General features: G+C 54.0%; 2 protein-coding genes across 2 annotated transcripts; one reads left to right on the top strand and one right to left on the bottom strand.

Annotated features, from left to right (window-relative positions):
• The first annotated feature begins 30 nt into the window (after positions 1–30).
• EZH1 (enhancer of zeste 1 polycomb repressive complex 2 subunit) lies at positions 31–14,502 on the top strand. The gene is made up of 20 exons (XM_003213138.4): positions 31–436; positions 1,010–1,130; positions 1,707–1,835; positions 2,018–2,137; positions 3,186–3,306; positions 3,819–3,992; positions 4,848–4,950; positions 5,210–5,373; positions 6,220–6,311; positions 6,824–7,004; positions 7,561–7,757; positions 8,223–8,314; positions 8,924–8,964; positions 9,450–9,575; positions 10,265–10,443; positions 11,034–11,129; positions 11,475–11,556; positions 11,704–11,784; positions 12,166–12,250; positions 12,368–14,502. Exons 2-20 carry the CDS (start codon positions 1,014–1,016, stop codon positions 12,426–12,428), a joined length of 2,241 nt encoding a protein of 746 aa, XP_003213186.1. The 5' UTR covers positions 31–436; positions 1,010–1,013; the 3' UTR covers positions 12,429–14,502.
• A 216-nt stretch (positions 14,503–14,718) lies between these two features.
• On the bottom strand, positions 14,719–22,163 carry CNTNAP1 (contactin associated protein 1; the record flags this gene model as incomplete). Its single annotated transcript, XM_010724713.3, is given in 24 exon segments — positions 14,719–15,663; positions 15,666–15,689; positions 15,780–15,827; positions 15,929–16,162; positions 16,252–16,345; positions 16,422–16,549; positions 16,623–16,859; positions 16,942–17,181; positions 17,256–17,474; positions 17,541–17,708; positions 17,788–17,915; positions 18,020–18,176; positions 18,257–18,460; positions 18,581–18,700; positions 18,781–18,887; positions 18,951–19,122; positions 19,192–19,341; positions 19,418–19,679; positions 20,016–20,159; positions 20,243–20,427; positions 20,500–20,703; positions 20,951–21,098; positions 21,187–21,380; positions 21,578–22,163. Coding segments are annotated over 24 exon segments (4,317 nt in total), but the record flags the coding sequence as incomplete, so codon positions are not given.
• Positions 22,164–22,279: the final 116 nt, after the last annotated feature.

The following is a 22,279-nucleotide window of genomic DNA, read 5'->3' as shown; positions in this document are numbered from 1 at the left end:
GCGCCCTCTCCTGGCTCCCGGGGCCGCGGGCTGCGTGGCGATGGGGGGATTCGGGCTGGAGGTCGGCCGGGGAGCCCCCACGGGTGGAGTGGAACGGCCCGCTGGGTACGGCTGCGGCCTGGGCCGGGGACTCGGAGGGAAGGACCGCCCTGCTGGGGGCTGTGTGAGTCTGTTCACCCCGTGGGATGCGGAGCTCTGCCAGGCGTAGCTGCAGTGCTTTCAGCCGCTCGGTTCCACTCGGGCTTCTCCGTCAGTAGCACTGTGTATTCCCAGCCAAGAGCTGTGCTGTTCTGACAGCCTCCTGGCAATGAGGTGTTCTGAGCTGGAGGTAACACCGCTCCTGACGTTACCGTGTGGTCCTCCCAGCACCCTGTGCGAACAGAAAGTGGAACGCTGGAAACAAACTGACTGTACAGAACTGAAAGATTATAAGCAGGAAAGAGCAACGTTCTGCATGAGCTGATAGTGACAAGACAATGGGGTGTCTGTAAACTATAGAGGGGAGATTTAAGTCAATGTGAGAAAGAAGTTCTTTACTCGGAGGCAGTGAGATCCTGGCGCAGCTGCCCAGAAAGCTGTGGGTGCCCCATCCCTGGAGGTGCCCAAGGCCAGGCTGAATGGGGCCGTGGGCAGCCTGAGCTGGTGGGGGCACTCGGCTCATGGCAGGATGTGAGGCTGGAGGGGCTGTGAGGTCCCTTCTAACTCATCATTCTCGTAAGAGTCTGCGATTTGCAGTGGTTCAGACTGTACAGAAGCAGGTGAATCCCTGTAAGCACATGTAGTGTCGTGCTGCTGCTTGCGTCCAAACGCTCCCCATGCTTTTTAGTGCAATTTATGCTATAATTATTGCAAAAGTAGGATTAGTGCAGATTTAGGTGATTAGTTTTTCCTAAATAAAGTCTGTGATGCATTTAAAATCCACACGGTTGGGTTCGTGGTTTCTTTTAGCACTTGTCTATAACGTTATACTTTCAATCATTTGATATTTATTCTTACTGTATTTTTGTAGAAAAATGGAAATCGCCACTCCTCCAACATCAAAGTGTATTATATACTGGAAAAGAAAAGTCAAGTCTGAATATATGCGTCTTCGGCAGCTCAAGAGATTTCAGGCAAACATGGGAGCAAAGGTAAAGACGTAGTGGCTCTGGTTGGAATGATTTCTGCTATAGATTTCAGTTTGCGATATGGGAGCTTTTATCAGATGAGTGATTCATGATGAGAACGGCGAAGTTCTACTTCAGTTGCAGCCATGGTATGTTTGAAGAGGTGTTACCTCTTTGTGCTCTCTGTTAAAGCAAAGCAGTTTTGTTGGCTCTGCTGTGCAGGTTGAGCAGTTCCCTGTCTGGATGCCTGCATAAGGTGCCAGGGAGGGCTCTTCTCTACTGCTTTGTAAAGTCTCTTCTGCACTGCAAAGGGACTGCATTTCGAGTGACTTGCTCTTCTGCTTTTCTCATTGGCACGTAGGAGTTTGGCTCTGATAGGGAATTATTTAAAGTTGCTAACAGTTGGGTAAATTTTCAGCACGGTTTTGTACCAATACTGAGTTGAATTAGAATTCCTTCTAATTGGTATAATTAATTTGAAATGCTCTGCCTTTTGCAGATCTGCATTTTGATATGTGAAACAAGATCTTGGGAGAGATGTTAATGTTCTAAATCTTCACTTGATTTTAAAATGTTGCGTGCTTCTTTCTCTCATTTCAGGCTCTGTTTGTGGCCAACTTTGCAAAGGTTCATGAAAAGACTCAAATTCTTAATGAAGACTGGAAGAAACTTCGAGTTCAACCAGTGCAGTTGATGAAGCCAGTCAGTGGGCACCCCTTCCTTAAACAGGTAGGGAGAGCTGTGTTAGTATCCGTCTGTGCCTAGCACTCTTTCATGGTGCAGAAATGAGGTAAAAAAGGCACGAACACAGTGCTTTGCTATACTTGTCCTGAAGTGCTATTTCTTTCTGTGATGGTGACAATCTCCCGGGGGCTGTTTTCTCACCACCCTTCTCTTCACTTCTACCCTAGTGTACAGTTGAGAGCATTTTTCCAGGATTTCCAAGCCAGACACTGTACATGAGGACACTGAACACAGTGGCGCTGGTGCCTATCATGTATTCCTGGTCCCCTCTTCAGCAGAACTTCATGGTAGGTAGGAATGCAAGATCTTTGTGAGATTATTGTGTAATCGTTACATGGTTCTGGAGTGGTTAAAACAACTTGTTCCAAGCAATGTCCGCTCAGGAGGACATGGTAGAAATTTGTGTTGCCTGCTTTCCATCCAAGCTGTCTTACTCAGCCATTAGTTCTTTTCCACCCAACTCCTTAATAGGGCAACCATTATATTAACGCAGGATTCTAACAGTAAGTGTTTTCTTTTACTGACTGGGGGATTGATTGGCTTTTTATTAAAAACAAACAACAACACTTGAAAACATTTTCTTTTAAACAGAGAGTTGTGGGTTTTAGGCATGTCCTTTCCTTTGTGATTGGATAACCCTGCTGATCTGTTTGTAGGGATGCTACTGCGGGTTAGTTCCTCTATCACAATAGTTAGGAGAATGATTTAAATGCAGGTTTTGCTGTTTTTGCTGTGGCTTAGTTTAGAGTATTTGCTGAACGGCCCGTGGCTAGCCTGCCCCTTTGCCCAGTATGGGAGTGAACATATTCCTGCAGTCTGTCCAAGCTGTCTAAAACCAGATGTAGCAGACTGGTAGAGCAGTGAGGCATTAGCAATTGTAATGCAAAAAGAGTCCCTTGGTGGTGCCACTACAATGAAATTCAAATGTCCTTGCTCCCTGCAGTTAATGCTAGAACACTCCTCAGCTTCAGCTGTATTCCTCCTGGGATGAATTGCCTTTTTGCCTCTTTCTCTGTTCCAGTTCTGCTCCCTTAATCACCACAACTTTGACATTTTTGGCTCTTCATTGTTCCTGCAAATGTGTGTGTTTCTGTAACCTTTGGATACAGTTCTTTTTAAAATCAAATGCATTTTTTGAGGTTAGAGTTATTCTGATAGCATGGGATAACAGTGAAATGTCAGTGATGAGATGTATGAAATTTGAGCTGGGAAGGCTTAACCTTTGCTTTATGCAGTGTTTTCTGCTTGCCGTGGACAGGAGCATGTCACGGAGACACAGCTTGGCTGGGAATTAGAAAGTGCTGGTTTACTGAATTGTACCTAATTGCTTTTCAGGTAGAGGATGAAACTGTTCTGTGCAACATCCCTTACATGGGAGATGAGGTGAAGGAAGAGGACGAAACCTTCATTGAAGAGCTTATTAATAACTATGATGGGAAAGTTCATGGAGAGGAAGGTAATTTAGGAGCATGAACGCTAAGCAGTGTTCATTCAGTTTCTTGCAAGTAAGATATCAAAGTAGTTAAGAAATCAAAAGGTGGTAGCAGTAACCGTCTTTTATCTGAGAGCGTTTAGAGCAGAAATGCTTGCCTGCAGATATGGTTTGTAAAGACATGGCCTTGCCTTTTGATCCCCCACTCTGTTCGAGTCTCAGGAGTAGGAGGAGTTGAGTGCTGTCATTTCACTTGTAACCCTAGCCATGACTTGAAGCTTTTCAGAGACAAAAAGCTTGTACGCTTTCCTAGCTCATCATAAAACTGCATAGAGGGCGGAATGCAGCAGAAAATTCTGTTGTATGGGCTGTCCTCAGATCACCAAAAGTGTTAACAGCACTCTTAGGACTCTAAAGTATTAAAACTCCACCTGGCCCTCCAAAATCGTCAGGAAAGTTCTCGTTGATAAGGGCTTTGTGTGGCTGAGGAACGTCCATGGCCCTCCCACAAACTGGCTGACATCACTGTGTTTCAGAAATGATTTCAGGGTCAGTCCTCATCAGTGATGCTGTCTTCCTGGAGCTAGTGAATGCCCTGAATCAGTACTCAGATGAGGAAGAGGAAGGACACAATGATTCTGAAGTCAAACAGGAGGATGGGAAAGAGGAACTGCCAGTCACAAGGAAAAGAAAACGAATTGCAGTGGAAGGTGGGTTTGGCTGCAGAAGTTGGTTGCGTGTTGGTCATATTTCCATCCTGCCTTGCCTGAGGAGCAGGCCAGTGCTCTCCTGCTCTCACTCTTTTGTTTGTTGTGTGTCACTAAGAGTAGCCACCTGCTTGGCAAGTTCTGACAGAGCAGTTGAAAGAAGGGAAATTAGTTGTTCTCACTGTCCTCTGTGGACAAGATAAACAGTCATCAGATTAAAGTATGGCAAGGAGGAATTTAGATAAGTGATCTGGAAAACTATGTAATGTAAGATTGGCAAAGCAGTCAGGGATATTGCCTTAGGAAGTTGTGAAGTCTGGTTTCCAGTCAGGCAAGCATCTGTCAGTAAGTTTGTCAGTAGATCTGATTTTGCTGTAGGACAGGGAGCTTCCCAAGTCCCTGCCAGCCTTGTCCTCCATGTGTTACTGTTCCTCTTCCCTCTCCTTTGCCACCTGAAATTCTTGTTTAGTAGAGGAATCTCTGTTCTGTGGGATTTTTGTGTGTCCTGCATGATCTTAGGAATGCTGACTGGTAGTTTCGTTTTTGGTTTATAGTGATAGGAGTAGAACAAATACCAGGACTTTTTGCAGGTGTGGAAAAATAATGTTTGTAAATCCTGTCCAGGTAAAAATAAATGGTGATATTCCTTAAGAAATCAATACATTATGCTACTTTGAAAGCAGTGGAGTACCATCTGGAAGTGCTTTAGCCTAGCTGCAAGTCAGATTTTTTTGTGTGTGTGATCACGTTTCTGTTTCTTAAAATGCAATCCAGAGCACCTGGAATCACTCTCTCTGGAGAAAGGAAAGTTACATTTATGTCCAGCTTAACTGAGGAGTTGTGTCTTTTTTTCCTTAGGTAACAAGAAGTGTTCCAAGAAACGGTTTCCAAATGACATGATATTCACTGCCATTTCTTCTATGTTTCCTGAATATGGCTTCCCAGATGACATGAAAGAGAGGTAGAAGATCTCTCCTTAAGTTGCTTGTTACTTTCGATAGGGGCAATTAAAATTTGTATTTCAAAAAACAGCACTATGCTCTGGCCGGAAAGTAGAGCTCACTTGGCTTTAGGCACTATGAGAAGGACAGTTTTTGAGTGTTGCAGACTTTGGTTTAGCTGAAAGGTGTCCGGACCAGAGTCGTAAGACCTGTAGTCGCATGAAGTCCTGTTAAATGTCCCAGATTAGGTAAGCATACACATCTGTGTGTGTTGAATAGGTACCGAGAGCTCACGGAGGTGTCGGACCCGAACGTGCTGCCCCCGCAGTGCACCCCCAACATCGACGGGCCGTGCGCGAAGTCGGTGCAGCGGGAGCAGTCCCTGCACTCCTTCCACACGCTCTTCTGCCGGCGCTGCTTCAAATATGACTGTTTTCTGCACCGTAAGTGCAGGCTTGCCGGGCACATCCCTTTTCTCTGCATTACTGTCTGTACTTTGTGTCCTGTAGGCCTTGCTTTGGCATCTGTGCTGCTGCTGTGAGAGGGTGGTGGCTTCCTGGAGTTTGCAGTGGAGCCTTTATGAGCTGAGAGGTGCCCGGAAGCCTTTTATAAAGATAGTTCTGCTAAACTCCTCAAATGGATGGCAAAGCGACCTGTGTCATAGTTCCCTCTTTCTCACCATTGTTCAGCACACTGTGATGAACATCAGTGCAATTTGTGCCAGAAACACTGCTGTGATTAGACTTCACTCTCAGATTGCAGAAGCTCATCAGGGAAAGGCACGATTGTTACACTTCTGTGGTTGGGACGTGTCCATGTGCTGTATTGTTTCACTGGAGCTTACAGCATGATCTTAGTTATGTTCCTGCCATTTGTTCTGCCAAAGTCTTTTGGATGCTGTTTAGCTGTTGGATCTGCTGTGTCTGAGGGCTCTCTTGGAAAGTCACAGGACTCTCTCCACTGAGTTATTTATTAAAAGATCTATTATTAAGATCATGCAGTCTTTTAGTTTCAGTCTGAAAGTAGATCTTTTTTTTTTTTTTGTGGCATTTTACTTCCCAAGTATTCCCTCTTTGCTGCTAAGTTCCCATTACTGGTTGAAGCAGGGCTTGGCCAACATGTCCCCCACCTTGTTCTCTGTTTCTAAGATCTCCTCCTGTACTCTTGGTGGCTGCATCCTGCTCCCACTTGCCTTCATTTTTGTGCTGTCCCTGTCCTTTGTTTTTGTGGTGGAAGATTCTTGTTAGAAGACTCCTGTTGCTAATAGTAAAAATAACTTATTTTTTCAGCTTTTCATGCTACTCCTAATGTGTACAAACGAAAGAACAGAGAGACCAAGATTGAACCAGATCCTTGCGGAGCAGACTGTTTCCTCTGGCTGGTATGTTTCTGCACTGAGACTTCTGAAACCACCCCAAGAAGTGGACCTGGCCAGCTGTGCTCCGTGGAATGGCTGAGGGTCTTCTTCACTCTTGTGGAGATTTCTCAGAATCAGTTGTAACTGTCACTGAATCTGGAGAAGCACGAATCCTGATATGAACCTTACTGTAAGCATATTCATATGATGTTCGAATCAGCTAGCTGAGGTATCAGTGTCCAAAAGGAGCTGCAGGGTGAGGCAGAGCAGCCAAGAGGATGTCATTGCCAGGGCAGGAGGCAGCAAAGCAAGCTGGAGGAACAAGGTGAGGGAGCCCGCTCATGTGGGCAGCAATGCTGAAAGAAATGAAGCAGAAATCTGCTGTGCGGCCAGCTATGAGGGCCTTGGAGGCCATGAAGGTGACCACAGATGACAAATCTGCCTTTTCATGGTGGCAGCAGGACAGGGCTCCTCCCAAGGCCTTTCTGTATTTCCTGACTGCATGCCACCTACCTTGTGTTCTGCTCTGCTTGCAGGAAGGAGCGAAGGAGTTTGCTGCACTGCACAATCCCAGGTCCAAGTGCTCAGGCAGGCGCCGCCGGAGGCACCATGTGGTCAGTGCCTCCTGTTCAAATGCCCCAGCTTCTGCGGTTGCTGAGACAAGGGAGGGAGACAGCGACAGAGACACAGGCAATGAGTGGGCTTCTAGTTCCTCGGGTATGGCATCATCCTCAGAGACACACTTCTCCCACCTGGGGCTCTGACAGTGACAGTAAGCAGGCACCGCTGCACGTGGGGCTCTCTGTCCATGTTCAGTGGCTGTGGAGTTACGAGTTAGTGACAGAATGTATTCAGCTGGCCTTAAACAAATGCAAGGGACACACAGTGCCTCCCTGCACTGTGTTTGGGTTATTATCCTTGTTGTCAGGCATAGCAAGTTCTTTGCTGGAGCCTCGTTGACCCAGAGCACCTTGCTTGGCTTTCCACGAGCATAGTGTGGGCAGCAGGCACACTGCTGGATGGTGCCTCTTCATGCACTTGGCCATATTGTGGTACTGAGAACCCCCCTGTGAGTTATTGAGGCCGAGGGCTTGTGTGCAGTCTTGCAAGGTGGTTGGCTGCTTCCTCAGTGCTGGGACAAGCGCTGGGCTTCTCGTGCCTCATGGGGCAGGGTGGGCTCAGGCCCCTTGGAGCACCAGTGCCCTCAGAAGCATGGATGGCAGAGTTGCATTCTTGCTCATCCTTGGTCCCTAACATCTGCCTTTCTCACCAGAGGCAAACTCCCGCTGTCAGACCCCTACCAAGCAGAAGCTGAGCCCGACCTCATCCCAGCTGTTTGCAGTGGAGGCACAGCAGGAGCCAGTTGAGTGGACAGGAGCTGAGGAGTCCCTCTTCCGTGTCTTCCATGGGACCTACTTCAACAACTTCTGCTCCATCGCCAGACTGCTGGGAACAAAGACATGCAAACAGGTAGGGCCTGACATTCTAGTCTGGGCTATGCACCCAGGGGAAGCTGGCATGGCAGCACCTAACCCAGGGGAAGGAAGGAGGCCTTTGCTGCTGCTCACTTAATTCTTTTTTCTTCTCTGCCTCGAACTGTTTTGGGGAATGTCTTGCACTGACACTTTGAAAGTTTATTGTTGTTATTTTATAGTATTTCTGCTGTCCAGTGCTGCTAGGTTTCTTCAGGCTGTTTTATCCCAGGCCTGGGTATACTGGCAAGCGGATGATCTTGTTTCCCAGGCAAGAAAAGCAAAGATATCCATGACTTAATGACACTGGGGGCAGAACTGCACACTGTGCACACTGTCTGTGTGTGCTTACGCTTTCTTCATTAATGCTTAAATAAAGGCAGCTTGAGTGCGCTGAACTTTATTCTTTTATTTCTGTTCTTTTTCTTGTTTTTTTTGTTTTGTTTTGTTTTGTTTTTGGTAGGTCTTTCAGTTTGCAGTGAAAGAATCACTTATAACAAAACTGCCAACAAATGAATTGATGAATCCATCCCAGAAGAAAAAAAGGAAGCACAGGCGAGTGTTGGACAGCCTTGTTTTGTTCTTAAAACGCAACCAGATCCGCTGCTTTTTGTGCCAAAGCATTCCTGGTAATCCGCATCTGGCTCCCATCTGCACACACTTCTCTCCGTCACACAGGGCTGATTGTGCTGCTGGCTGAGAGCTGGCCCCTGCCCTGTCTCTGGTGTTGCTATCCTGGTTGGGCGGCTGTGTGGTTCTATAGTCAAAGGCTCAGCCCTGGAGCAGAGGGCAGCACAGTGGCTGTTTTGCAGCAAGTGCTGCACTGCTGCAAGAGGTCCAGTACGCAGTCCTAACAGCAGCCTCTGCCTGAGCTCCCTCCCTGGCTTATAACCTACATTCTGTGTGCTGATCCAGCGTGTACAGTATTATTCTGGCTCTCACATTTGCCTTAAATAACTTCAGCTGTAGCTGAGTCGTTCTCATCTTTCACCTCTTTGTGTCTGGCTGATGGTTATTAATGCATGAAGCTGCCAGACAGCCTTGCTGGACTCGCTCGTCCTCTGCTGCTGTGCTAGCTGGCAGTGCTGAGCACAGTGCTGGCCCAGTTGCTCCCAGTGGAGGTTTGTGACTCCCCCACCCCTGACATCTCTGCTTCTCTTCTAGGCTGTGGGCTGCCCACTGCAGGAAGATTCAGCTGAAGAAAGGTAGCGTTTGCTGTAGCTACGTTTAGACGTTTTTTGTTTGGTGGGGGATGGTTCTCCAGCCCCGGCTTGCACAGCAGGACACTGTGTCCAGCTCTCCGTCCCAGCAGTTGCAGCGATGTGGGGGTGAGCTGCCTCCGCTGCAGAGCCTTCTTGGGGGCTGCCATGGCTCTGCCACGTGCACTGCTGCCATGCAAGCATTCTCTGCCAGGCTGTGCGTGTGGTGCAGTCCTTCTCTAGTCAGGAGGGATGAGGTTTGGCATGCAGTCTGTGTGAAGTGGACTGTGCATGGGTGGCTGTGTGTCATACATTTGTAATTAGAGCTGTGGTGGATAGGTTTGGCTGAGCTGAGCGCTGCTGCGCTCCCTGCCCTCTGCAGGCAAATCGGGAACCTGCATGTGCTCTGCTCCAGAGCCCTGGGAATGCTTTCTCTCAAGTGTTTCTGCGAAGTACAGCTTCTAATCCTGGCATTTCTCCTATTGTTCTAGATAATTCACCTACTCAGGTGTACAACTACCAGCCCTGTGACCATCCTGAACATCCCTGTGACAGCTCCTGCCCTTGCATTATGACCCAAAATTTCTGTGAGAAGTTCTGCCAGTGCAACCCTGACTGTAAGGAAAACCCTAAGATTGTCACATATGAAAGCAGCTGCTCTCCTGACACAGACCAGAGGAAGGGTGCAGACCTGGGGCTGAATGAAGGCCTGTTGTATTTCTGCCTTCACTTTTTGGTCCATCTGCAGCAGCTCAATTACCAGTCTGATAAAGTCCAAGGGAAAACTATGGCCCATGATGCCCTGTAACTCCCAGCAGCTGGTGATGTGTGCCCTCGTTAGAGAATGCTTGCCCACATGTCTGTATCCAGCATCAGTAAGCCCTGGGTGATGCTGCTGATTGCATGAAAGAAGGATGTACAGTCAGCTGAGTCACTGTTTTGCCACACTTGTTTTTCCCCTTCTGTGCTTTCATTCTCAGCTCTGTGATGGAGATTAACAGCACTTGCCTATGTAACTGTGCCTTCTGAAGGTGAATTTGTTTAGGGTTACAGCTTGGGGCTGAAAGGGTTAGAGGGCAGTGGGGAGACAACTCAGACTCCAGGCTTCTCTCTACAGACCTGTTTGTGTTATTAGTGCCGTTTGTTTCCAAACTGCACGTCATTAGTCCTAAGATGCAGATCAGCATCTCTTGCTATGAAGCTGGGCAGGACTTTGTGCACAGGTTTGTGCTCTGCTAGGTGTGAATAGCAGAGCACATTCTATGAAAAGTCTTGTCATGCAAAAATACGAGCTGTGTTTCTGCAGGTCAGAATCGCTTCCCGGGCTGCCGCTGTAAGACCCAGTGCAACACCAAGCAGTGCCCGTGCTACTTGGCCGTGCGGGAATGCGATCCAGACCTCTGTCTGACCTGCGGGGCGTCGGAGCACTGGGACTGCAAGGTTGTGTCCTGCAAGAACTGCAGCATCCAGCGCGGTCTCAAAAAGGTATTGATTGGAGCAGGGCTCTGACAAAGGACTGCCTCGGGGTAGAGTTGATTAACAGGTCTCCTACTACATAGGAGAGGCTGTGAGCCACTCAAAGCTGTCTGAGAAAAATAAAAAAGAGAAGCAGCTCTGCCCCAGGCTTTCATAGCATTTAGAGCATGGATTACTGATGTGAAAATCAGGAGTTGGGAGATGAATGAGAATGCATGAAAACAAGGGAGTATAAAAAGTAACTCCATAGAAAAGTTGAATTTTGCTGGTCAGAACAAGAGACTGAAGAGAGGCAGAAGTTCAGTGAGTGTTAAGTACTGTGCAGCTGCAGCTTATTGACGCTATGACACGTAACTGAAGGGAGCTGTGTCACATTACACTGGGGCAGTGGATGGATATTGATTTCTTGCTTGCTTCTCTGCATGATTTGCCCCTGTTGGTATTGGAACCTTGAGAACTGCAGCCTGCATGGCATGGCTGCTCCTGGGCACTGCCCTAAACCATACATGTGCAGCTGGCGTGTGATATCTGCACTGCTTGCGTGCTGAGGATTAGTGGGTCTGCCATCTGAAACTGTTTTCTTTTTACCTTGGCTCAAGCATTTGTTGCTGGCACCATCAGATGTTGCTGGCTGGGGGACTTTCATCAAAGAATCTGTGCAGAAGAATGAATTCATCTCTGAATACTGTGGTGAGGTCAGTGATTGTGCCCTTTCTGGGACTGCTGTGCTGTGTGCTTGGGAGGACGTGCTCTGTGGAAGTTCACCAGCTGATCCAGCAGGGACTGCATGCCTTCCCCAGTTCAGTCATGGCCACGGGCTCGCTCTGACCCGGATGAATCTTGTACCATTTTGGGACCCATCTTAGTATCTCTAGGCTCTCCACAAGGTGGTGTGTGTTGGCCCCTGAAAGCTGAGCTATTGCTTCTACTTCTCCTGAGCCTGTTGAGCTCCCACCCCTTGGTGGAGAGGCAGGAGGTGTTTTCAGTCCTTTCTGTGCCTGCAGGCATTGAGGCTCTCTCAAGGCATTCTCTTTCTCCAGCTTATTTCACAGGATGAGGCTGACCGGCGAGGAAAGGTCTATGACAAGTACATGTCAAGTTTCCTCTTCAACCTCAACAATGGTAACTTGTGGGGGGCTTCATGGGGTGGTAAAGGCTTGGGCTTTCTGGCAGGGGCTGTTGGGGATTAGTCTCAATTCCTGTGTCACGTGAGCAGCAATCTTATGTTTACAGGACACTAAAGAGTTTTCTTCTTTCTTGTTTCAATAGATTTTGTTGTTGATGCCACTCGCAAAGGAAATAAAATCCGCTTTGCCAACCACTCCGTGAACCCCAATTGCTATGCCAAAGGTGAGCTATCCTCACACAGGCCATTCAAGGTGGAGGAAAAATCTCTGATCCTACTCAGCTCTGGGAACACAGGAAGTTCACTGGGGTCCCAAGTCACACTGAGTCCATCGCAGCTGCAGAACATCAAAGACAGGCGAACTCTCCTCGTGGCTGCAAATCACATTCCTACAGCTGGGGGCTCTGCTCAGCTCTGCTGCAGCTCTGATCTTGCAGGGAGATCACTGCTAGAGAGCAGGCTAGGATGTTACTCCATCCTGTTGAGCAGCAATTCTGGAGCCTTGGCTCTGCAGCTGGCAACAATCGGGCTGGGCTGATGGTGCTCTGTGACCTTTGGACCTGGGCTACAGTTGCACATCTCTGACATTGTCTCTCTGGTTGCAGTTGTGATGGTGAATGGAGACCACCGGATAGGAATCTTTGCCAAGAGGGCCATCCAGGCGGGAGAGGAGCTCTTCTTTGATTACCGGTAACACAGGGAGCGGCTGTCTGGGGACTGTGGGGCAGGGCTGACCTCACCTCTTGTGTGCACGTTTGCAAAGAGCACAAAGGTGGTTACAGCAACTGTGGCTTTCCTGTTTTATAGGTACAGCCAGGCAGATGCCCTGAAGTATGTTGGCATAGAGAGGGAGACCGATATCATCTGAGCTGTGTGCCAGGCGGTCCCCACACATTTTGCTGCTGCACCTTGTAAGCAATGCCATGTTTGCTTCACGCTGACATGACTGCTGCCCATGCTCCCCTTGTTGTGTGTGTCACAAGTGCTACTTTCTACCCAGACACCTGGAGAGAGACTCAGGGCAGGAGCATGAGTGGCTGCCACCAGGACAGCAGCTCTGCCCAGCCCCGGGATGGGGCAGGTTCCAGCACCTTGCACTGCTGGTAATTTCCTGGGCTGGAGGGACCGAGCAGCTGGGGCTTGAAGAAGAGCTGTGTTGCAGGAGGAGGGACAGTCACCAGTTCTCAGTCTCTTTCCATTTTCTGTCAACTGCTAGAAGAACAAGAGTGAGTGAAGTACACTTGAGACCTGGAGGGCACGCTGAAGGGTGGCAGGACTGGCATTCTCCTCCGGCCCCTGCCTGGGACAAGCTCTGGTCTCTGGTGCTACCTTTTGCTGACTGTTCTGGTGCATTGGCTAGGACAGTGACAGCGTTGGAAGCCATAGAGATGTGTCCACACTCCTGCACGTCCCTAGGTTCCCCAGCTACTACCACTGGGGCTCTGTTTTCCCTCTGCCTCAGCTGGCTGGAGGACAGACACCACCAGCATGTGGCTCCTTGGGACAGGAAGAGCAGCACTATGCAAAAGTCTCTTTGGGAAGGGGAGCCACTGAACTGGTTAGAGATGATGTTACAGGAGTGCTGCTGGAAGCTCAAGAGGAGCCCAGAGGAATCATGCACCCAGGAGCATGAGGAAGCCCTCACCTGCAGCATGCTCTCGTGGCAGGCTGTGGATTGGCTGCGTGGTTCTTGCCTATCTGCAGCTGCTCTACTGCCTGGGTATTCTGGGGCTGGGGCAGCTGTGAGGCTGTGTGGGGAACACCCTCTTGCTTGGCTGTGGCTGCATCCAGCTTGGGAGCCAAGCTTTTGCTTGGAACGTCAGTGCTCCAGGCAGGTGCATAGCGGCCACGCAGCACCAATGCTGGTTGTTTCTCCAGCCTCTGTGGGAATGGTCCCTATTAGAGAGACGTGGGCTCTTTGAGACATTGCAGACTCTTCAGGAGCCAGCAGAGTGGGTCCTCTGAGGTTGAGAACCTTCCTCATTGCACAGAATTGCTTGAATGTTGCAGTGGCGAGGTTTGAGCAGAGCACAGCACTCATACCTGCTGTGTGCGTTGACAAAGGGGAAGCTCTGTGGATGCTTCTGGCATTCTGGTGCTGGCTTTGGCTTTGGGGATAAAGGGGGAAACGTTCTTTGGCAAAGTGAGGTTTGGCATTAGCACCCCATGCAAAAAGAGAAAGAAAAAAGCACTTTAAATTAAGCCTTCTCAGCCAGGCAGCTGGGCCCCGTGCACCGCCCAGGGTGCTCTCAGGCTGAGGGACCACAGACCTCCCACACCACTGCTGTCCTTCAGCAGCGCCTTTTCAGGGACATCTGTTCAGGCCTGGGACTGGGCAGCTTGGAAGAATGGATGGCGGGGTGGCGGCTGTCTGGCTCTTCCCTGAACAAGGGGCTGGGCCTGAAGGATGGGGCTGTCCTGTAGGAGCCACGTATGCCACCGGCTGGCCTGGTGCCAGGTGCTGGACACTGCTGGACTCCTGTGCCAGCCTGGAGCAGTGCTGTAGGATGGTGTTTGCCCAGGATTGGGCCTCTTGCCCTGCTGCTCTGGGAATGTGAGGCTCCCACACAGGGCATGGCCCCATCCCCGTAGCACATCTCCCCGTGCAGGGAGCGCCCTGGGTCTGCGCCGGGAGCTGAGCCCTCCCCAGCACAGCTGTGGTCCTGCCCTGCCTGCTCTCGGTCCTGTCTTGAGGGTTTGAGTCTGTATGGAGCAGCACTTGTACCCCAGTCCCATTCCTTTGCCCTCTGCCCCTCTCCTGCCTCCGTCCCACAGCTCATCCCAGCCCCACTGTCCGCTCAGTGTCCTCTGCCACCTTGGCCGTATCTGCACTATGCCAGGCTTGTGTCTGTGGTTTGTTGACGGTGAATTATAATGCACTTTAAAACTTATGTGGCTTCTAGCCTTTGTCATAATAAAGCGATAACGAACATCCCCCTGGAGCTCGCTGCTCTCTGTTACCCAAGGCACCTCTTGGCCATTGACCTCTTCTGGGGCAGCAGGAACCCCCCCTCAGGCATGGACAGGTCCAGTGGTGCCCCCGTGCTGGGCTGGGGAGGAGGAGTGGGGCGTGAGAACCTGGGGCACTGAGCAGGGCAGGGGCAGTGGGGCGGCTCTGCCCCTGTGCCCAGGCTGCAAACAGAAGGGTGCAAGGTGGCAAACGCCGTCATTCTGCCTTTATTGGAGTATCTTCACATCTCATTCAACAAAACAGGTTCTTAAAAAATAAAGTGCCCAGTGGAGCTAGGCCTTTGGGTAGATAAATGCATTTCTATAACATTGTCTGACCACAGTACAGCGCGTGAACAGAGCGTTCCCTGGGCTGGCGGTAATGCAGGACGAGCACTTCTTACAGAGAAGTAGCAAACTACAGACCACTGACCACGACACTTGGAATATAACACCTGACGTGAAGTTCCGTTTTGTTTTTTATACAAACTGATAGAATAAAAAAATTAGAGTGTAGTAGAATATTCAGCAACAAAAATGGTAGAAAGGATCCGTACCTGATTGTATGAAAGCAGCATTTCAGCAAAGTGCAGTGGCATCATGCACGGCACGGCAGGTATTGCTGGGCAGCCCGGCTGCGCCGCGGCGGTATTGCGTGGTTCCTTCGTGGCTCTTGCTAAGCGAGTAAAGCAGCAGGGAATTCAGCGCGAGGGGGCTGGGGGCAGCTCAGGCACTCCCCCCGTGGGCGTGGGGCTGCCAGGCACGGGGTCCCCGTGGAAGGGCAGCGGGGGGCAGCTGCCTGCCTGTGGCAGAGGGGCCACAGTGGGGCCGAGGATGCCGGCGGCCGCGCTCCAGGCACAGGTGGGAGCGGGCGGCTCGGCGGTGCTGGCAGTTCAGGTGTGCTCGGCCCTTTGGTCCTGCGATGCTCATCTCCAGGCAGCCCCAGCGGCCGCGGGGCGCTGCGAGCCCATTCCACCCCCCGCTCTCCCACTAGTCCCCTTTTGGCTCCTCCAGGATCTGGGGCAGGTTCTGGTCTTTGCGCACTGACAGCGGTTTGACGGCGCTGCTGTAGTCCTGGATGGCCTTGGGCTCATTGGTGTGGTAGGAGCCCTTGTAGCGGTGGTAGTAGAAGTAGAGCAGCACCAGCAAGCCCCGAGCAGCAGGAGCAGGAATGTCACGACTGCGGGGAAGAGAACGGTGAGGGTTTTGGGAAGAGGATGGGGGACAACGCATGGCACAGCTCGGGGGGCCGGCTGGGCATCTCACTTACATCCGATGATGATCCCCACCCAGCCATCGTCATGCACGTGGGGGAACTCTGCAGGGATAAAGTGGGACTTGAGATGAGGCTGTGGGGTTTGTGCTGGAGCATCACTTCTGCCTCAGCGAGCAGCGTCCCATGCTTTAGGGAGACCCTACCTGTGCCCATGTACCACGGGTCCATCTCGGGGGGGATGAGGATGGTGGTAAGGGGCAGCATGGAGGCACAGCTGGATTCCACCACCTCCCCCTGCACACTGTAGGGCCGCACAATGCTGGTGGGGCGGAAGATGGCTTTGAGGGGGACAATGCTGTTAAACTTCACTCCTGAGAGGCAGCCTGAGAATCCGGGTGTGTTGTAGCGCTGGATCTCGGGGTCAATCACGCCGGTCTCTGTGGGGGCACAAAAGGAAATAGCTTATCCCTACCGAAGGCCGTGCTGGGCAGAGGGGCGCTGGTGCTGGCGGCAGGACCCAGCTCACCCATCACACGCCCCAGGTACAGGTTCTTGGGTGAGTCCAACTTGCTATCCACAAACAGGGAGAACTGCTGCTCCATGACGGGCAGATAATCCACCTAAGGGGCAAACACTCAGCATCAGCCCCCAATCTTTCTGCACCTCCAACCACCTCGGGTTGCCCCAGTCCCATACCTGCGTGTACAGCGTGCGGTGCCAGCGGGTGATGTTGACGTGGTGGGGTCTCCCGTCTGTCACTGGCTTGGTGGTGAGGGCAAAGATGTAGGGGCTGGTGCCCAGCTGGTAGCGCAGCTGCAAGCTCCCTGCAAGCAGAGCGAGTGAAGGCTGCAGGGTTGGTCCTCAGCACGGGGGTGGAGGAGCCCCCTGTGCCCTCACCATCATCCTTGATGAGAACGGCCATGTAGTCCTTCACAAAGGAGCTGACGTAGAGCAGCACAGCAGGCGCCGAGGTGGTGCTGAAGCTGAAGCTGACCTCCTCGTTAGTGAGGTTGTAGCCGGGCAGGGGCTGCCACGGGCTGCTGATTATGCTGGCAAACTCACGGGCAGCATACAGCGACATGGGCAGGATGTTGTACCGCACCCAGGCACCCTCCTCGAAGTACCCACCGATGTCTGCAGGGCACCCACAGGGTGATGGGAGCTCCTCTCCCGTGGAGGCTTCCCCCTGCTGTGCCCACAGCACCAAACTGCTCACCATAGTTGCAGAAGGGCCCATCGAATGCAGAGATGCTGCAGTTGCAGCTGTAGTGGCTGTAGCGCTCGACACAGAGCCCGCTGTTCTGGCAGGGCACCGGTGGGTCCTGGCAGTGGCCGGTACAGTTCACCTGCACGCCCTCTGTCTCGTTGGCCTTGCCCTCCAGGTTGAGCGTCACGCCGTTCATCCGCAGCGCCCGCAGGCACCCCAGGAACGGACGCATCTTGTGCTCCGCCGAGCCTGCGGTGGGACCAGGACTGAGCAGCTGCGTGCTGCGGGGACACGGGCTCACAGGGCAGGGCAGGGGCTCTCACCGACATAGAGGGGTCTGTCGAACTCCAGGCGGACGAAGCTCTGTGGTGGGGCCGGCCGCACCACCCAGGGCAGTCTGTCCACCCGCAGCCGGGCCAGCTTCACATTGAGCTCTGCCTTCACCTGGTGCCACTCGTCGTCATTCCAGGGCACTGCTGAGCGAACCGTCAGATTCTCGTGCCCGTTTCCGATGTCGTAAGCAAACACCACATCCCTGGTGGCTGCGGGGACGCAGTGTCAGCAGCACTGTACCCTGCTGCCCTCTGCGCCCCACACCCCACCCGTACTGTTGAGCTCCACGCGGATGTAGTTTTGTGTGCCGGGGTTTTCCAGGAAGACGCCGGATGGGGCAGTGGTCTTGAAATAGAAGGAGATGTCGAGGCTGTGGTTGGCTCGGAAGGTGGGGAAGAGCAGGGCTGCACCTTTGTTGAAGGAGACGGTGTTCCAGGTGTTTCCTGTGAGGAGCAGGACAGGGTGAGTGGTGGATGCAGACCCAAAGTGGGCACGGACCCTAACGCAGCTCTGGTCACTCACGGTCTCCATAGCACCGCAGGGGGCCCAGCAGGAACTGTGCTTCGGATCCAGAGCGGTTGGTGTCTCCCACCACCACCTGTGTGACAGGCAGGTGGTCCACGAAGGTCAGCAGACCTTTGTCCGTCCTCCTGCAAACAGATCATGCATCAGAGGTGCCACACAGGGGTCCTGTTTCCGCCTGGACCCCTGACCCATGCCCTCCCTGTGCCCACAGCCTTTCCCTGGCGCTCACCACAGTGCGTGGTTGGCGTCACAGTTGCAGAAGTACTCGGGATCAGCACAGTTCTTGTCCAGCCCGCAGGCGCAGCGCTGGATGCCCGGCCGCGAGCCGCCCCAGTAGTAGTGCCGCTCGTTGTTTCGGCCCATCCAGAAGCTGTAGGGCAGCCCGGCTGGAGGTACAGGGATGGGTTGAGGACACGGCCCTGTGGCACAGCCCCACGGCACGGCCCCGCTCCCTCCTGTTGCTCACAGGGGGTGTTGAGCAGGCGAGAGCTGTAGCAGTGGAACTCAATCCGCTGTTCGCAGTACTCAGAGGCATTGGCCAGTGCTGAGACCTCAGCCCAGGAGGCATTCCAGTACTCCACTTCGCCCAGGTAGGGCTGGTCCACGCTGGAGCCCGTCACTCGCGTGGCATAGTGCCGATTGTGCCGGATGATGGTCCATGCCCGGTCCTCTGCAGAGCGGAGCTGTTAGGAGGTTTCCCCGTTCCCTCCACTGTGCTCCAGATCCAGGCACGTGGAGGGGTCCGGTCCCTGAAGGCATCCCCACGCCTCCCCCGCCCCACTGCCCCTACCTCGGATGTCACAGTACACTGTGAAGGGCTTCAGTGGTCCGCTGCCATCCGGGTCAATAGTGTAGTTCCCCGAGGTCTTCCCGCTGACCCGGTATGCATCACAGGATTCTTTGTAAAGGGCTGGGAAAGGGGAATGAGGGGGATGAAGATGGCACCGTGGTAGTGGGGAGAGCCACAGTGCCACCCTGCCCCATGCTCACATTTGTGGCAGGTCTCTCCCTTGTAGCCCGTCAGGTCACAGATGCACATGAAGTCATCCCAGGACTGCACGCAGCGGCTGTCGTGCTCACACAAGTTGGGGGTGCACCTGGGGGCACAGGGGGTGAGTCCCAGCCCTGCCTGCACCTCCCCCCTGCTGCCCGAGCCATACCTGTCTGTTATGCCACAGACATTAAAGAAGACGTCGGCGTACTTCCCCAGGCGGTGCTGCACCAGCATCTCCAGGTCCACGGGCTGCATGTCCACACTCAGCATCTGCAGGCAGCCGTGGAACGCCGTCTGGTTGGAGCGGCAGCCAGTGAGCGACGCGGGCTTGGGGCAGCCTGCAGGGTGCAGGGTGTTAGCAGGGCCTGGCACTGTATGTCCCCACGGTGCGCCCACCCCACACCCACCTCCAAAAAAGTACTGGCTGCCGGTGCGGAGCTGGAAGGGATGAGCCACACGAAACTCAGCACCATCGTCATCGTCAATGGTAACCACGGCTGAGCCCTCCCGTGCCACCAGCTGCACCGAGTGCCAGAAGCCATCGTTCAGGCGATGTCCTGTGTGGAAAGAGCTGAGCGCTCAGGGGGGCACGGCATTGAACTGGCCCCAGCCCCTAGGCAGCCCTCAGCCCACCTGCAGCGAACTCGAGCTTCTTCTTGCCGGGCTGGGCAATGGAGACATTGACCTGGCCCTCACTCAGCACCATCTCCAGTGAGCCCAGGCGGTCAGCAAAGCTAGTGTAGAGCAGCAGCCCGGCTGTATCCCAGGAGCGGAAGCGAAAGCTGACAGCCAGACGGTTCCTGCGGGGGATGCCTGGCACCTGCACGTAGTTGTTGATGCCGGCAAAGGTGATAGGGGTGTTCACCTGGTCCTGGCAGTAGTGGCCCACGCTGCCCTGGGGGTGACCATAAGAGGTGGTGAGGGGTGAGATGCTCCCACAGCCGAGAGAACCCTCCCCCCACGGCCCCAATGGCCACCGCTCGATTCTGTTGCCTGGTGCTGCTGAATGGATGCCCCGGGCCAGAGGTGACCTCGTGCAGTCGATGCAGGACCGCGTGGCTGAGTGCTGCAGCCGCCAGCATCACATCACCCCAGTGCAAGGGAAATACAGCCCTGGGAAAGGGGTCACCCACAGCAGGGACAAGGCTGTAGGGAAGGGGTCACTCTGTGACAGGGACCCCCAGGGAAGGGGATGGGACCCCAGCCCCTGGTGGGGGCTGTGGAGTCGGACCTCGAAGCGGATGTTGGATCTCCGGTGCCGGGCCAGGTCAGCGATGTTGACCCCATTGAAGATTATGTTCTCCACACAGCCACGGAAGTTTTGCCGGTAGGTGAGGTGCTGCTTGTCCTGGTCGATCACCCCTCCAAAGAAGATCTGGAAGGTAGAGTGGGGGGCTCAGCCTCACGCTGACACAGCACAAAGCCAGCAGCCTGGCAGATCCCTGCTTGCACACCCACCTCAGTTTCAAGGTCGAGGTGGTCGAAGGTGCCGTGGCAGCGGAAGCGCTTCACTTCTCCGTCCAGTGTCAGGTTGACGTGGTGGCCATAGCGCTCGATGTGCAGCGAGTGCCAGTGCTGGTCATCCAGGAGGCTGCCCACCGCCACCGTCGTGTGGCCCTCGGTGGCGTGCAGCGGACTGCTGCCTGGGGAGGGCACACAGTCACTCTTTATTCCTGCCTCTGCCCCACCTGTTGTTCCCACCAGCCCCGGCTCACCTAAGCTGATGTGCAGGAGGAGCTGGGCTTGTTTGAGCTCCACTGTGATGTAGTCGCCCTGCGAGCCCTCCGCATGCATCAGCACACCGTCCTGCTCCACTGTCTTGAAGTTGAAGGAGATATCATCCTCCATGGTGCTGATCTTCTTGGCCCGGAAGCGGTAGGAGATGGCATCATCCCCATCGAAGTAAAGCACATGGGATCCTGAGAGCGAGGCAGAGCTGTGTCACTGCCCTGCGGCAGTGGGCACCCCGACACTGGGGAGCACGTAAGTCTGACTGTCCTGACCAGCAAGGCAGGTTTATATCATCTCTAACGAATGCTGGAAAAGGGTTTTGGCGTGTGCCAGAGCCAGACTGCGGCTCTGGCATCTGCACAGAAGCTGGCCCAGTGCCATGCAGCGATGGGGCTGAGTCCCTCCCCGTGCGGGAACCCCTGGGTCGGTACTCACGGTAGGGGCAGCCATAGAGGCCCAGGCGCAGCCCGATCTTCCCTCGTGGGTTCCAGGCCACTGGGATGATGCGGATGTAGCGGGCGAGGATGGGGTAGTGCAGGTCATGCCTCACCACCCCACTCTCATTCACATTCCCAAAGAAAGTCTGGTGGTAAAGGGACAGCTCAGCCTGGAGCAACAACTGCCTGCACCCCCCCGGACTCCCACCCCCCAGGGAGATGGGCAGTGCTTACCCAGTTGCTGCCCTGCTGGAAGAAGGGTTTCCAGCTGGTGGGGTGGTCTCCATAGAGCACAATGTAGCGTGTCAGCCAGTCATATGTGTTGAAGGTCCCCTGTGTGGCCACCGCGTTGATCCTGTGCTTCTGCATCAGGTCGATTTGCAGCCAGGGCTGCTTGTCACGGGGGTCAGGGGACCACCCGCTAGTGCCTATGGGAGCGGGAGGGGGGGGTCTCAGCGGGAACCCGCAGCCCCAACACTCCCAGCCCAGTACCCGCGGGGGGAGCTCCCTGCACACCAGGGGGATGCTGAGGGGGAAACGTTGCGAGGGGACCTCCCCATAGCCCCTACACCCCGTGAATTCTGTCCCCACGTGCTTTTCCCGTCCCCGCGGTGGAAGCGCTCACTGTGCAGCCGGGCGAAGCTTGCCGAGTAGAAGATGTTGTATCGGGAAGAGGCGCCGATGGACGAGGAGTAGAGGGATCCGACCAACTCATCGTAACACGGCCCTGCGGGGAACGGGCGCTGGGTGCGGCGTCCCAACCCCCGCAGTACCGCACACGGACAGCCGCATGGGAGGTGGATGCGCGGGGGGGCAGTTCCCCACGCTGCGTAATGGGAGGTTGGGGGGTGACAGAGTAGCGGTGACGGACGGTGGCGGATCCGCGGGCGACGAACGCAGCCCCGCGCTGCCCGCAGCCGCCGAGCCCCGCACCGTGACCCAGCGCTTCTGCGTTGCCGTGCCGCGCTGAGAACCGGGGGCGGTGCTGTCGTCGGCCCCTCCCGCTGTCCCCGCTTTTGGGGACGGGTCTGCAGGCACCGCTCGGCGCCCCCGGCCGAGGGTCCGCGCCTTCCTCTGCGCTCCCACTGCGGCGGGAGCTGACGCACCGCAGCCTCCGCAATGCCGTGGGAGCCGAGGAACCGCCGCCCGCCCCGCCTCGACCCCCCGGCCCGAGGCGGCTGCCGGGCTCGGAGCCCCCGGGTGGGGCCGGGTCAGAAAGCCGCAGATCTTCAGAGAAGGCGGCGTCCGCAGAGGAGGATGTGGTGGGGTCGGTGTCCGCGGAGCGTCGGCTGCAGCCTCTGTTCCGCGTGGGTTCAACGGCAGCCGC

Source organism: Meleagris gallopavo, chromosome 29, assembly GCF_000146605.3.
Source record: "Meleagris gallopavo isolate NT-WF06-2002-E0010 breed Aviagen turkey brand Nicholas breeding stock chromosome 29, Turkey_5.1, whole genome shotgun sequence".
NCBI classification, from domain to species: domain Eukaryota; kingdom Metazoa; phylum Chordata; class Aves; order Galliformes; family Phasianidae; genus Meleagris; species Meleagris gallopavo.
This window is presented reverse-complemented; position numbering and strand designations above follow the sequence as displayed.

What these genes read in the sequence shown, in the direction of transcription:
- EZH1 (XM_003213138.4), top strand. Translation starts at nt 1,014, where the DNA reads ATGGAAATCGCCACTCCTCCAACATCAAAGTGTATTATATACTGGAAA. An exon ending in GAAAGTTCATGGAGAGGAAG is followed by an intron (nt 3,307 to 3,818) that starts GTAATTTAGGAG and finishes ACTGTGTTTCAG; the next exon opens with AAATGATTTCAGGGTCAGTC. An exon ending in CTGCCAGTGCAACCCTGACT is followed by an intron (nt 9,576 to 10,264) that starts GTAAGGAAAACC and finishes GTGTTTCTGCAG; the next exon opens with GTCAGAATCGCTTCCCGGGC.